The sequence below is a fragment of the Streptopelia decaocto genome, assembly GCF_964273445.1.
Source record: "Streptopelia decaocto genome assembly, chromosome: 5".
Lineage (NCBI taxonomy): Eukaryota > Metazoa > Chordata > Aves > Columbiformes > Columbidae > Streptopelia > Streptopelia decaocto.
In genome coordinates this window covers 8,649,126-8,664,263 of record NC_138659.1, presented here as the reverse complement: position 1 = coordinate 8,664,263, position 15,138 = coordinate 8,649,126, and the positions used below count along the sequence as shown (strand labels likewise).

The 15,138-nt window shown below is 41.0% G+C and overlaps 1 protein-coding gene across 2 annotated transcripts; it reads left to right on the top strand.

Annotated features, from left to right (window-relative positions):
- The first annotated feature begins 6,480 nt into the window (after positions 1 to 6,480).
- SELE (selectin E) lies at positions 6,481 to 14,595 on the top strand. Of its 2 annotated transcripts, XM_082053794.1 has the most exons (14): positions 6,481 to 6,910; positions 7,194 to 7,273; positions 7,710 to 8,096; positions 8,877 to 8,984; positions 9,100 to 9,285; positions 9,929 to 10,114; positions 10,221 to 10,406; positions 10,956 to 11,141; positions 11,248 to 11,433; positions 11,701 to 11,886; positions 12,488 to 12,595; positions 13,020 to 13,041; positions 13,154 to 13,226; positions 13,577 to 14,595. In XM_082053794.1, exons 2-13 carry the CDS (start codon positions 7,237 to 7,239, stop codon positions 13,209 to 13,211), a joined length of 1,836 nt encoding a protein of 611 aa, XP_081909920.1. In that variant the 5' UTR covers positions 6,481 to 6,910; positions 7,194 to 7,236; the 3' UTR covers positions 13,212 to 13,226; positions 13,577 to 14,595. The 2 variants fall into 2 exon arrangements, with proteins under 2 accessions (XP_081909920.1, XP_081909921.1); XM_082053795.1 differs by lacking the exons at positions 9,929 to 10,114; positions 10,221 to 10,406.
- The last annotated feature ends 543 nt before the right edge of the window (positions 14,596 to 15,138 follow it).

The window sequence follows — 15,138 nt, the reverse complement described above, 5'->3', positions numbered from 1 at the left end:
GTCTTTGACTCTAGAGGATATAAAACAACTGCATTCCTAATTTACTTATATTTTGGAAGGCATAAATCAAGATCTTTCATTCTGTTTTGTCACTAGGGTAGCTTCTACTTTGTAGTTTATGTATGCAGTCTAACATTATGGAAATTTTGTTGGAAGAAATGCAAATAAGTTCTTAACTGCTTCAAATAAGAACATTATTTTTATAGGTGATAAATGACAGTCTATTCACATGCTGCTGATTATTACTTCTGTGGTCTAAATAACCAGACTCTGCTGGGGATATTGAGGCACTTGGGGACATGGTTCAGTGGCAAAATTGGCAGTGTTCGCTTTATGGTTGGACTTGGTCATATTAAAGGTCTCTTCTAACCTAAATGATTGATCTATGGTTCCATATTTATCCTTTTTGAATATTAGTTGGGTTTTTTCCTCTCATTTATCAATAGGCATTTACTCATGTTTTGTAGTCACACAGCTGCAATTAGTAGCAGAGTCTGCCCTGTTCATCCTTTTGTGTTTTCTCTCCCTCGTAACAGTGCAAATGGAGAATGGGAGGTGGTGTCAGCACTCCAGTGCTACTGGTAGTTCACATGCTGTCTGGTAATCAAAACAGTGTTTTCTGGGAAGAGAGCCGAGGGAGAAGCTATTCAAAGAATTTGCAAAACAAAAAACATTCCTCATGATGACTGCTTCTACAGAACCAACCACCTGCTTAATCTCCTAATCCTGCAACTTCCTCTCACTCCTCTCATTTGCCAAAAGCTGTAGCTGTTTTGTTCCTCAGAGCCAGTGTCCCCACCAGTGTCACACCTGGGACATCTCACCTGCTGAGAGTGTGGCACTATGGAACAGACCTGGGCAGTAAAACCAGCAGTGCTGGCTCTATGCGTGGCTTATACATATAATTCTTTCTTACATGTGCACAAAGGGTGGCAAGGCTCCGAGAGCTTCTCTGCCATAATTTCCAACAGTAGAATTAGAAATAATCAAGTTCTGCACGGGATCGGTTCCACCTGCAGCTGCAGGCAGCCAAGTATGCGTGATGCTAAGACCAGCCCTGCTTTTATCTTAACTCGAGGTGTGAGTTGTTGCCTCTGCTCCTTTGTTCTGTTTCATGTTTCAATGCACTGAATCACACCTTGCCCGTGCAAGTGATTCTTGGCCTCAGGTCAGATTATTGAATGTGTATTTTTGCCTGCTTGGAGGAAATTGAGCAGCATGAGTCACATCAGAGAGTTCCCGCAATGAGAAGTGGAGATAAGGTTTTTCTGGCTCCCGGGGTTTCACTCCAGACAGAGTGGAGACTCTCTTAGGCAGCCTGAGAAATTCCAGCTTCTTTGTGGCAGTTGTATTGCCTACCTTATTCACACTTAATGAGACACAGAGGCTGAGGGATGAGCATGTTTTCGGAAATTATCTTTTCTTCCCATCTAGACCTTGGGGAAAACTTGGGCCTTAGACCTTTTGTCTCTGAATTTCTAAAGAATTAGTGTTTCAAGCTCCCCTCCAAACAGGAAACACCTTCACTACTGGCATCAGAAATCTTTTTCCCCGTCAAGGCTGGCTAAAGCTCTTACTTTTCTACTGAGTTTTACTGTGCGTGAAGATGGAGTTTCTTCCATGGCTTCAAAGTTTCAAGTGGTTTTACAGCTCTTTGCCATGGGATAAATGTCTGTTATACAAACTATTTTGACATGAATACTTAAAGTGTTTTAATTTAGGAATGACAAATATAGCTGCTAGGAGAGAGGTGGAACTGCATTACACAGAGGTACTTAATTCTCTGGTTTTGTCTGTTGGCATGAAAGCATCATTAAAATGTTTAAAAAGGAATACTTGGAAATAGGTAGATGCAGTTATCTTATAATATAAGTAATGAACCATTCTTTAAAAAATACATGGAAAATTAATCTGTCTCTATATGTACATACATGTGTGTGTTCTGGTTACCTGAGATCCCACCATATCATGTATTTGTCTTGTTTTTTGTGATTTCAGCAAGTTCTACAGATACTTTTAGATGATCTGAAATTGTTTTCCACTGCGTTCCATTTTATAAGCTACTGATAAAGATATTGACAAATGTTTCTCAAACCAAGACTTGAAAATCACCAGCAGAAAGCCAGACACCATGAAACTCCCATTCTAGCATTTCTTGGCCTCCTTATTTAGAAAAATTTCCTTCAAAACTTTGTCACTACAAATGAATCTGACCACTACTTGTTATGCACCAAGTGGACATAAAGAATTGTTCATCACATGCCTCCTGTGTGCTCTAAAATACATTTAAGCTTTATTGAATAGATTTTTGTCCTCTAGCATCCTTTTCTACAGCAGGGTGGGAATAAAAGTTAAATGCCTTGGGTGTTTGCTCATAAACCATATTTTCTGAGCATGTGTTACTTGAACTGTGATCTGTAGTGAACCAATAGTTTGGAAGATTAGATCACTTACAATCTCCTTACAAATCAGACAAGCATTCATATATGTTTCAGAGAAGACAAAAAATGAGGGTGTTTATAAGAAATAAAATTAGTAAAGTGTTTTGTTTTGCTGTAAAAATAGTGCAGGATATCAAGATTGTATGAGATGTTTCTAGTTTCTTTTCCAAAAGAGAAGAAAACTTTGATCTCGTTCTATGTAATGTGTGAACTGTGGTGCTCAGGATTTGATTGTATTTTGTCTGCAGCTTTCTGAAATTGTGGTATTTAAGATTAGGTGCAGTGTACCAGATGAGATTTTGCAATAGCAGATTGGATAGAATAATTGCAAATTTTTCCTTAAAACATTCCTCTTAATATATATCACTCCTTATTTTTAAAAACGACAACAAATTGTTAACCGATATTGAATTTGTGATCTGCTATAACTCCTAGTTCCTTTTCTGCAATTCTCCTGCCTAGCCAGCGGTTTCCCACTTTGTTTCCTTTTTGTTGTTGTTTGGTTTTGTTTTGGTGTGTGTTTTGTTTTGTGGGGTTTGTTTGTTTTAGATTAAGACCATTGTGCTTGTTCCTCTCGATTTGTCATAATTTCTTTACGATCATGTTTCTAATTTATTAGAACCTTTGAGCCCTATATTGGTCCTTTGGAACTCTTGCAATTCCTGAAATCCTGGTGTTGTCTGCAGATTTTCTAGGCATTTTAGATGATAATTTACCATCCAACTTAAATTAGTTCAAGTCAGTTCAGGGTAAGCCCTTGCAGGGCTCATTTCTATGGATGTCTCAGACTGACAGTGATCTATGAAAAACTTCCCTTGGAGTAGTGGTTAAACGTCTTGCATGTTCATTTTATGGTGATTTCAGCTAAGCACTATTTCACTTGTTTGCTTGTAAGAATGTCTCATGGTACAGTACTAAAAGTCTTAATTATAGCAAACTATAGTGCACTGTTGTTTCTTCATTACTCGCTCAGCCTTGAAGTACAAACTAGATTGATCTTCCAAGAATAAATCAATAATATCAATGTCAGCTGTTCTTGACAGCTTAGTAGCCTTCTGATAATTTTCCAGTTGTTTTCTCTAAAGTTTTTTCAGTATGGTTCTACTGTCTTTCCTAGAGGCTCATGTGGAATGCCAGACTTCTAATTAATTACCTTCCTTTCCTAGATACAGAGAGGCAGTATTTGCTTTTTGACAGCACTCTGACACCTTTCCCCATACTCTCAAAGATTGTTATTGAGGGTTCAGATACTTAAACAGTAGCTTGATTGGCTGTAATCTAAATAGTCATAGTTTTTCCATACTCTGACCTGTTCTCTTTTCCCAATGCATGAGACTATTACAGTGAGTATTTGTTAACTTGTCTGTGCAGAAAGAAATGACATTTGACATGTCATCTCCCAATTGCTGTCCTTTAAAGAGCAGACCTGGTTTTTGTTGTTCTTACTCCTAATGTGTTTATATAGCCTTTTCTTACCTTTTGTGTCTCACAGTGGTCTATCAAATAAACCTTCCAACTGGAAAATGAGTTGCTGCTACATAATCCTTGTTAGGCACCTCCATTTGTGAGGGAAAAGAGGTGATGTGGAGTATTCACATTCACTTGTAAAAAGCTGAGGAGCTTTCACTTGTGGAAATGAAGGTCTGGATTGTATAGGAACAAGAAGCGGTCGGCATTTCTAAAACTGTGACTTAATTTAGGTTTAGTGTTTCATGTTTTTCTGTTAGAGAGGAGTTGGATTAATTTTAAGGAACTATGGGTGTTCACGTAGCACAAGAGGGGAGTGAGTGAACAACTGCACCAAACTCAGTGCGGCACAAGAAATGAGGTTCTTATATTCTCAAATCAATTGGCAAAGGAAGGAAAAAAAACACCAATGTAAAATAACAATGAGAAGAGAATAAATAAGTAGTAACATAGAAACCAGCTGAGAGGCAGACTGGATGGCATTTCTAGCTTGAATATCTGCAGTTCAAACTAAGTAACCATATTGAAGATATTTTTCCTGAAATACCTGTATGACTTAGGTCCAATATGAGCTTTAGCTCACAGGAATCCCAGTCTTCCTGAAAAATAAGGTTGAAGTTTTTAAGTGCCTTTGACTTTCAGTAATGAGTTTTTAACCTCTCAGTTGTGTGCTTCTGAATATGCTTTTCAGGCTTGCTTTCTTCTGAAAAATTTGTACGTGTATTCATATTCCATTATGTTAAAAGGAGATAAAAATATAATCGGTGGATGGCAGAATTCCCTGGGAAAAACCAAAAAGAGCCCCATGTGAGTGATGCACAAGGGAATGCTGCCAATAAAAAGAGGCAGTCTTTTTTTAGGCTGGAGTTTTTACAGGCATATTGCTTTTAGGCTTTGGTGGTTTATTTTTTTTTTCTGTACTTTTTTATCTGCTGCAGACAAGAGGTCTCAGACAGCCCTTGTGAAGGAAAACTATTGTAAACTGTGAAATGCTCGCTTCCTTCCTCCGGAGATTCCACCGGCAAAGTGATTCTGATAAAGTTTCCTCCACTCAACTTTGGAGCTTCTGCACGAGAGGGACGAGCACTTACCAGTAGGAAGCTCATAAAATGACTTGAAAAAGTGAATCTCCAGGAAAAGGTGCAGTATTTTCTGCCTACTGGCTCCAGAGAGGATATAAACTGTTTTGGAGCTGTCTATAATTTTTCTGTATATACAATTATAACAGCTGATCAATGTTTTAGAAAAAAAAAGGCCACCCAATCTAAAGTCATTATCATTAGCTTCTATTAGGATAAAGTGTACAGAACCCCTGTGAAATTAGGCCATTTGACAAATATTTTTCTGTGGAAAAAATTAGGAATTGATACTAGCCAAGATCTTAGCCTGGGATCCAGGAGCCACTGATTTTTATTCTGTAAGAACAGCCTGAGGATCCAAAATAGGAGCTCAAACATGTGCTGTATAACTATAATTATGCTTTACAGATATGTGTCCTCTTCTTGCTGACAACCTGTGTTGAGTCCTCTACATGCTGAGCGTCGTTAAACTTGCCCATGATAGTCAGTCTTTATCCCTGGAATACCAGTTTGGCAACTGGACTGTCTGGTGCAGTCTCCATAGTAAGTGTCTGCATGGACAGGGAACAAGGGGTTGGGTGACATGGCAGATCAGGCACAAGGGAGTAACAGCACTCTGTATCAACCAGGGTTGAGAGTGCTGGGGAATGTGGACTCTGCAACAAGCTTCTAGTGTCATGTCTTTGCACAGGGTTGAGAACTAAAGTGTCAGTTGTGATGCCTGTTCCCTACTGACAGCCCTCAACAGTACTTGTGAGACCTTCTGTAACAGAGGTGAGAAGGCTACTTAAGTGAGAATATCTAAAACTACTTCTGTATGTAGTGTGGAAAGTCACTCGCCTTATCACTTAAGTGGCGGAGGTGCGAAGGTGTGCTTGAGGATCAAGATGTGGAGCCTGGGGGTGCAGCTGGAATAATATTGTGCAAGGAACTGGTGATCCTTGTGCTCACTGCCTTCTCCTGTATGCTCTGAATAGCCCGTGTACCAACCCCCTATAGCAAAGTATTCATGATTAGGATCAGGAATGTGTCTCTGTTCCATGGGCACCATGTGACTGTTCTGTATAGTAGTATAATTAATTGGTGTACACACAACAGGTGTGCATGGGTTCGGTGTGACACTAGTGTATTGTCTTGTCCACCTGAAATATAGTACGCACCTGTTCAGGTATTGTAACTATTGACGTAAGGATGTTGGAGTATAGGGTTCAAGGGGCTTTTCAAAGCTAATTCCACACTCTAAGCTTGACTGCTACAAGTGACTGATGAATATGCCTTGTGAACAAGACTCTAGAAGAGCACCAGCAGTCCTGGGGCTGGCAAGCCTTACCACAGATGAGAACTCTGCGCAGCTTGTTGTGATCCACAAGGAAGGGCTTGTCCAATGCTGCTGCTTCCATCTTTTACCCAAACTTAGTTAACCAACTTTGAGTGTTGGTGCCCTTCTTACTGAGATTCCAAAAGTACCAGCACCTCCTTGCTGCAAAGCACGATGCTAGATGAGAGTGTGGAGTCTTCTTATTCATGCAACTCGCTCAAACTAACCATCTTCCTCCTTCCTGACATCCTGGAATTGTGTGTGTCTGTCAGTAAAACCATGTAACACGGCACTTGGCAGTTTGTCAGCACAGTGTGTCTTTGTGGGAGGGTTGATACAGCCAGGGGAAGCATCAGGCTTAATGTAGGGGAGGGCCACATCCAGGGATTTTCCAAGAAATTTTTTTCCATGCATAATTTCCCGTCTGGTGGAAGACAGGCTAGTTGAGAGAATAAAAAGCCGTAGCAAAGGCAAGGGATTACACGGTGCAGACACTTGGAGCTGAACTTCAGATTAAGTCTGTACGTGGCAACTGAGCAACCGAGAGCAGTCACTGAGAAATATCGCAGAGGACTTTTGCCACCTGGCCCCCCCAGCTGCAACCTGTGAGTATAAATGGAGTGTGTCATTCTGTTTCATTGCTCAGCTAAAGGAAAACTGGACAGATGGAATTCTGTGTTGGTGTTCTTTAAAAGCTGTTTACATTTAAAAGCTATCTTGATATTAAGAGCTGTTTTAAAATGAATAATATCCTAAAAATTGAAATACTAATTCTTTAGAATAATTGTTTAAAAGTATGTAGAAAAGATTGCATAGACAGTATTTTATATTGAGTCATTAAAAGGTGGTATTTGTTCTTTACAAATGTGTTCTTTTGATCTCTCATAGCCATCTGCTTAAAAGATAAAGGGAAGAGAAAACTCTCCAAAACATGATTTGCTTGTGGTTACTGCCTCTTCTCTCTTATGGTAAGTGTGTATTTCTCTGTGTGGAAAACTAGTTGAATGGCAATATTAGTGTGACTGTTCTGTTTGAGCTCAGAATCAAACAGAATTTGTGAACCTGACCTAACTTTAGTCAGGTTCACATAGAAGAACCTCTAGCTGCACTGGTATGTTTCCTTGCTTGACTGACAAATATGTAATTGGCTCTTGTAGTTTGCTATGAGGTCTGCAAAGCTTTGCATAATCAGTTATAGTTTCACAGGCTGAAGTTGCTGCACTTCATGCTGACATGCCTGGTTTGATGCTTGCCAGTTAAACGTTTGTAAAAATGGTTGCCACTACTTTTTATGCAGTTTCAGATACTGACAAGTTTGCAATATTTATAGAGCTCTATATATACTCTTCTAGAGAGTGAGGAGGGACAAAGACACCAACTTTTTTTTACTTCTTTTTGCTCTAGGACTTACAATACTGCAGGGGGTGAACTGTTGGACATACCATTATTCAGACACAAATATGACCTACAGGGAAGCAGAGCTGTGGTGCAAAAAGAGGTACACTAACATGGTTGCCATCCAGAATAAGGATGAAATCAACTATCTCAATAACTTCTTACCCTTCAATCCGGGTTACTACTGGATTGGAATCAGAAAAATTAATGAGGTGTGGACCTGGATTGGAACTAACAAAGAACTGACAGAAGAGGCAAAAAACTGGGCTTCAGGTGAACCAAATGGCAAAGGGAACAATGAGGACTGCGTTGAAATCTACATCAAAAGAGGAAAGGATGACGGCAAATGGAATGATGAACAGTGTGAGAAAAAGAAGGTTGCCTTGTGCTACACAGGTAGAGTGTAATAAAGGACATTCTAGTGTCCACCTGGGGAGATGAGATGGTGGGTGGGATGGGTTGTTTAACCTAGTCTTACATGTTAACTACCTGACCCTGTAAGCACTTGTACACTTATCCTTACTTCCAGGCCTGAGGTTGTTTTTATTCTAAGAGCTGGGTTGATCTCACCTTTTAGCTCCCAGACTATTATATGTCTTTTATGAGCAAATCACCAGACCTTCTCTATAATGAGTGTAGAGAAACAGGCTCTTCCAGATGGTGTCTTTCAACCTGCTCTCAAGTGGGTGTCTCAGCTAGCTTACAGTGGCCCTTTTGGAGGCATCTGTCTGCTGACTGTAGACTACTGGTTAGATTAGACACGTTGTGTAGAGGTGGTTAAGGCTAGGTCAAAAAAAGTATCTGACTCACATATCAGCCAAATTAGAGCTGTGGTGAGTTAATGAAGAAATTACTTGTTGTGGATTTCTACCTACCCTATAGTATATTTTTCCTTTTGCCTTTTAAGTATTGCCAATATCTACCTGAGAACAAGTGATTATGGAATTTCCTACCAGTAGAATCATTTCACTGTCAGCTAGTCTGTCAAATGTGGTGACTTCTGAACTCCTTCTGTGAAATGACAGGGTTAAGCTTATGTACCAAACCCTTTGCTATTTTTTAGCTGTACAAAGTGCTTGTTTAGTGCCAGAAAGATAAACGAAGTGCTAACCTGGTTTCATTAGTGGCCATTGCTGATTCTTTTATAATTTGCTGTATTTTTTCTTTTCTTCCCAGCTTCTTGCAACCCATCTCTCTGCAGTGGCCGTGGAGAATGCATAGAGACAATTAACAATCACACCTGCCGTTGTAACCCTGGATTCTATGGGCCTGAATGCGAGTTTGGTAAGATGACTTCATCCCACTTTTAAACCAGGGTGCTGTTCTTGCTAGCTAGTTTGGCTTGTTGATTTACCTGCTCAGCCAGTGAGACTGACTGTATCTTCTTGTGTTTTTGAAGTTGAGACTTGTGATCCCCTAAAGAAACCTGACCACGGGAGCCTCGAGTGCAACCATCCATTGGAGAGCTTCAGCTACAACTCATCCTGCACAGTTCAGTGTGAGGAAGGCTATGAACTGACAGCATTGGAATCTGTATACTGTACCTCTTCTGGGGTCTGGTCAGCCCCCCTTGCAGCATGCAAACGTAAGCTTCTCAAGCAGTGACACTTGAGCTTTCTACATGATACATAGCTCTGTAAACTTCAGTGTTGCTCTGTTAGTAGGTACAAATTGAAGTTCTGGCCTATTCCTTTGTAATTACGCAGTGGAGGTGCTATTATATTGCAGGACACAGGTCTCTGTGCCTGAAGAGAAGTGGGCAGGATGAATGTTCTGGCCCTGGTGTAGATCTCCTTGTAAGGAAATACTTTTCCACCTCTTAGTAGGGAATAGAGATGATCTAGCTGTGAGACTACTCAGGACAGGCCAGTTACTCCTGACTGTAGGAATTATTTTTGAAGTATTCAGCTTAGAATAAGCTACTGTTTGAAGCAAATAAAAGCATCAAGCATCACTAAGCAGCAAAATAGGGAAATTTTTGATTGTAACTATTAACAGTTGCTGTCGTGAGCTGCAGATGATTTTACAGCCTTGCCTTAAGAGTCAGTGTTCTGAGATCTTTCCAGTCCTGTATGCTTTCTGAAATGGCAGCATAGTAAAGCTCTTTTCTAAAGCTGCTTCCTTTTAGTGGACATGTTGCTAACTTTCAGGAAAGAAAAACCCAACAAAACAAAACTTCTAATGGTTTGTTCCATGCTAAGCTCTGTGCTGCCTCTTATGCCTTTTAGCTGTGACCTGTCCTGCCTTGGAAGTGCCTGCTCATGGTGCTGTGAACTGCTCCCATCCCTCTGTGGAGCTCACTTGGGGTACAATGTGCAAGTTCACCTGTGAGGAAGGATTTACTCTGACAGGACCAGAAACACTGCAGTGTGGGTCTTCTGGGGCCTGGGACAGGCAGCAGCCCTCCTGTGCAGGTACCTTTCCTTACCCCTGCTCACCTGAGTTCTTGGGGCTCTTAGCACTGGCATGTTGAATTCCTGAGGCATCTGTGCTGATTGCTGTTGTGATCTTGTGTTGCAGCTGTGAGGTGTGAAGCTGTAACCTGGCCAGAAGAAGGCTTTGTGACCTGTGACCATGCTCCTGGAGATCTCACCTATCGCTCACATTGTGACTTCCACTGCAGCGAGGGCTACATTCTGGATGGCCCATCCAGTATTGAGTGTACTGCTCAGGGACAGTGGTCAGAGCCGGTGCCAAAATGCAAAGGTAAGATTTACTCAGTTGAAAATCATCAATTAAAGCTTAGAGTATCTCATAGTCAGAATAGACTTCCTCATTCAAGTGTGATCAAGGTGTAAGTCATCCCTAGCATGTTTATAGCCCTTCTCATAAGCAGATCTCAAGATGGGGATCATTTAGCCTGTTTTATTAAAGAGGAAACAGCAGTGCAGGGTGACAAGCAACACTCAGGAACTGTGTCCCCAATACATGATAACAGGCTTTTGAAGTGGAGTGGAATTCTTTATTTCATACACTCCAAATGGGAGCCAGTGTTTGTTTATGCACCCTTCTTGTTGGAGTATAATCTGGAGCCAGCCTCAGGATAGCTTGCATGCTTTAGATGCATGTTTAAGGGTTCTGGCTACACTGTGCATCACACTGAAATCCCCATTTCCTGAGCCACTGGTAGGTCTAAAGTACTATGGCTCTGCAGGGGACAGTTCCAGGCGTGATGTGTCCTCTTTTCAGCTCAAAGGAGAGTGTTTATCTGGATCTACTCCAGTCTGAGATCGTGCTGTCCCTTATACTTTTCAGCTGTGACCTGTCCTGCCTTGGAAGTGCCTGCTCATGGTGCTGTGAACTGCTCCCATCCCTCTGTGGAGCTCACCTGGGGTACAATGTGCAAGTTCACCTGTGAGGAAGGATTTACTCTGACAGGACCAGAAACACTGCAGTGTGGGTCTTCTGGGGCCTGGGACAGGCAGCAGCCCTCCTGTGCAGGTACCTTTCCTTACCCCTGATCACCTGAGTTCTTGGGGCTCTCAGCACTGGCATGTTGAATTCCTGAGGCATCTGTGCTGATTGCTGTTGTGATCTTGTGTTGCAGCTGTGAGGTGTGAAGCTGTAACCTGGCCAGAAGAAGGCTTTGTGACCTGTGACCATGCTCCTGGAGATCTCACCTATCGCTCACATTGTGATTTCCACTGCAGCGAGGGCTACATTCTGGATGGCCCATCCAGTATTGAGTGTACTGCTCAGGGACAGTGGTCAGAGCCGGTGCCAAAATGCAAAGGTAAGATTTACTCAGTTGGCAAATACAGTTTTCTTGTCACTGGACAACACACTGAAATGCAAATTCCTATAGCATCCTGGCTCCAAACTAAACTCTGTGCTGTCTTGTGTTCAGTTGTGACTTGCTGTGGCTTAGAAATGCCTGCTCAAGGCTCTGTGAACTGCGCCCATCCCAAAGTCAAATGAATTTGAAAATACAGTGCAAAAAAATAGGGCTAAAGACAGGACAGTCCTTAATGACTCTTAACCATTGCTTTCTATATTTCAGTTCTACAGTGTGAACCACTGAGCTCTCCTGAGAAAGGCTCCATGGATTGCTCACACGGTGCTGGGAACTTCACATACAACACAGCCTGCCACTTCAGCTGTCTGGAAGGATGGAAGCTCAATGGTTCTCATGTTCTTGAGTGTGGTCGTTCAGGAAACTGGAGTGCCAGTCTGCCCACATGTGAAGGTATTTGACCTGTGATCAGCCACAGGGAGGTGGCAATGGGTTTCTAGTCAAATGGAGTATGAAAGGGTGGAGGAGGTAACACCAACCAGTGAGTTAGAATCTCTGGTGAAGTCCATGAGTTAAAAGCCCAACAAAATCTCTCAGTATGTTTTTTTGAAAATAGAAGAGGGCAAAATTCCTAAAAAGTCTTGGTGAAAAATACTGATTTCTTATCCAAAACCAAAAGCTTCAACTTGACTTTGGGTTGGTTTGTTTGGTTTTTAATTAAAATATTTTTCATATTGAGCTTTTTCTATGCGAATAAAAATAAATTTTTTCTAGAGAAACAGAACCTTGTGGGGAAATTTGCATGTGAGACTGGAGGTCAGACAGACCCTGGTATAGCTGGGTTGTTCCCTTGCCATTGCTTGGCAATGGGTGGCATACTTTTTAGTACACAGCTTTTTATTTTGTATGTGTCCTATTTCAATAAGAGAAAACTAAGGGTTATAAGCTGCAATTCTGGTTCCTCTTTAAAAGCAGAAGGAAAAGGAAGAAGTAGAGAGGGCTTCGAAGATCACATATGCTTCTTGATCTCACTGAAACATTTTCATTTTTTCAGCTTCTGAACAAGTCAGCTATGTCTCTGTGGGCATAGCAGCCACAAGTGCCTCTCTGTTGTCCACGGCATCATTCCTTCTTTGGCTTGCAAGACGTTTCCGAAGAAATGGTGAGCAATTGGACTGGGTCCACTGGTTTTATTTACCTTTCTGAAAAATTTTCAGTGGAGGGAAAAAAAAACCTTCCAAACTTCAATACCTTCCTTTTTGAAAAAGTGAAAATTGCCATACAAATTCCAAAATTATTTTCAAGAAGCCTGCATGCATACCATGTTTGGCTTTTGCATGAACATTTAAAAATCAAAAATAGTAAAAAACTCAAATGTTTAGGAAACAAGAATTAGAATTAAAAAGGAACATTTTATGTTGAGATAGGGCTAATGACAGCACGGTGATAACTACCTGTGATACTTATTGCTAGATAATGGCTTTTTATTACATATTCAGAAATTAAGAGGTTTTGAGTAGAAGAAAAAGTTTGCATAACGGGCTTTTATCTTGAAATGCTAATATCTTTTCTTATTCTTCTTGCAGCAAAGAAATTTACTCCTTCCAGGTAAGCTATGTCTCAAAAAAGCAGCATGAAAAACAGTGCAATAGCTTTGTTAAAATCCAGTTGATATAAACCAGTTGTCATTAAAGTCCTTTTCATTTTTGTTTTTTTATAGTAGCTGCCAGAGCCTAACCATCGAAGGCAGTTTCCAAAGTGCTGCCCAGAGTGTTTAACTCAAGGTGTTTAAGGTAAGCATACGAGCTGGCTGCACTTGCACATTCTCTTCCTTTTAATCACGCAAGCAATCAGAGCTGTTAATTGCTATGCAGTTGCTGAAATAGCAATATGTGCTTTGGGCTGTCTAATATGCATCTTGGCAAGAAAGTTCCTAACAAGACTACTGGATTTATTGCTTTAGAACTGGTTATTCAGCTCCTTCAGGATGATTGTGCTTGGCATTCTGTCCAGCTGCATGTAGCATTAGGAACACTGTTGTGCATTTTTGCTACCTGCTGCATACAAAATTCCTCTGAAATGAGATAAAGTACAAATCTATGCCAATTATCCAATTTATAGAGGAATTTTGTTCTCTCTGCAGGAATTGAAGCCATCTTCACTTATGTCTCGGACATTTCCAGATAATGAAACTGCATGCAAATCAGCAGCTGTCCAGATGTTTTTACCTCTTGCTGACAAGATGATTGACCTTGTGTATTGTTCCGAAATTTTGAACTCAAGCTGCCTGGTATTCCCATTGAAGTCAAGCAGAGAGTAAAACTCTGGCCTTCTGGCAAAACACTGTCTGCATTCAGTCATGTAGTTATCATAACTGGGAGCTTGCCATCTCTTGTCCAGATGGTGAGCAAATAGTAAGCTGCTGCCTAAAGAGGAGGCTGGTTTCTCCTCTGGTCTACTCAAAGGTACCTAGGTGAGGTGAAGACAAGCATTATTTCACATCACTTACTACACTGCTGGAGATGTCTTTTCTGGAGTCATATGGGTTATACTTGCAGAAACAGAATAATTGGGATGAAAAGACATTAATTGAATAGCTTTGAAACCATTTATCTGGTTTATTGTTGATTTCAGTTTATTTTAAGAGGATGTCCCAGTCAGTAAATATGCCTGTAGTGATATGGGCAATTATTTGGGTTTCTGCTGCATGTCCCAGAAGACTTAGGGACTTCAGACTCTTTTTGTAATAGCACTAGGAATTGTAGTGCTTATACTAGGTACTCTGGTTTCTGAATGCAGCAAGTAGATCTGAAATGATCTCATCCCTGTGGGATTATGCACAGTAATACCGGTGTATACATAAATGTTTAATGGTGCAATTTTTACTGTGGATATTTCTGTGCTGTTAACTGTAAATGTATTGTAAAGTACTTGTTCCTGAGTAGGTCTGTGGCCATTGACCTGGGCCCAGGTAATTTTAAAATAATTCAGAAGTGTTTGTAAGGATTTCATGCCTGCCTATTATTTACAAGTGAAATGTAATCCTGAAATTTGTGTGTATATATATTGCAAGTATGATTTATTAAGCTGTTAAAGGACTTCAAATGGGAAAGTCTTAAGTTATGTTTAAGTTATCATAAATTAAAAATCTCTGACTTATCATCTGATATGTATTGTCCTATTTGTAACAGTATTTAATAAAATGTTTTAAATTTAATGCTTCCTTTTTGGAAACGCACATCATTTAAATGATTTAGGCTAGCCCTGTGGATATGGCTTCAGCAGCAGAACTGGCTACCTAGCAAGGCTGTCCCTTATTTAGCTGTTTTCTTGGCAGTCAAGGAAAGAGCAGCCAGCAGATGGCACTGGCTGCCTGGGAGCGAGCATGGCCAGAGCCAGACCCCAAACCAGCATTCCCAGACCTGAGAGGAAGGAGGAAGGCTCAGCGGTGTGTCCCATAAAGCAGGTGCCTGGACCAGCTTTGTGAGAGGCACGCTCAGGAGAGAGAGGAGAGAGGAAAGAAAAGCAAGCAGGTGATCTTGGTGCATGGTAAACAGCACAAACCCACTCACCCATCTGGGTCTTTAGCAGCCTTTTCTGCTGGGAAGTTAGTTAAGTGGGAGACCGTGGACTAAGAGGTGACAGCACAGCTCTGGGGATTAGTGGTGACTGTCTAAGGACCTCCACTCCCATCCTGGCTTGGGC

Bases quoted from the DNA above. Each gene is read 5' to 3' on its own strand.
- SELE (XM_082053794.1), top strand. From the start codon at position 7,237: ATGATTTGCTTGTGGTTACTGCCTCTTCTCTCTTATG. The intron at 10,115-10,220 runs GTACCTTTCCTT...CTTGTGTTGCAG, and splicing joins GCAGCAGCCCTCCTGTGCAG to CTGTGAGGTGTGAAGCTGTA. The intron at 11,887-12,487 runs GTATTTGACCTG...TCATTTTTTCAG, and splicing joins CAGTCTGCCCACATGTGAAG to CTTCTGAACAAGTCAGCTAT.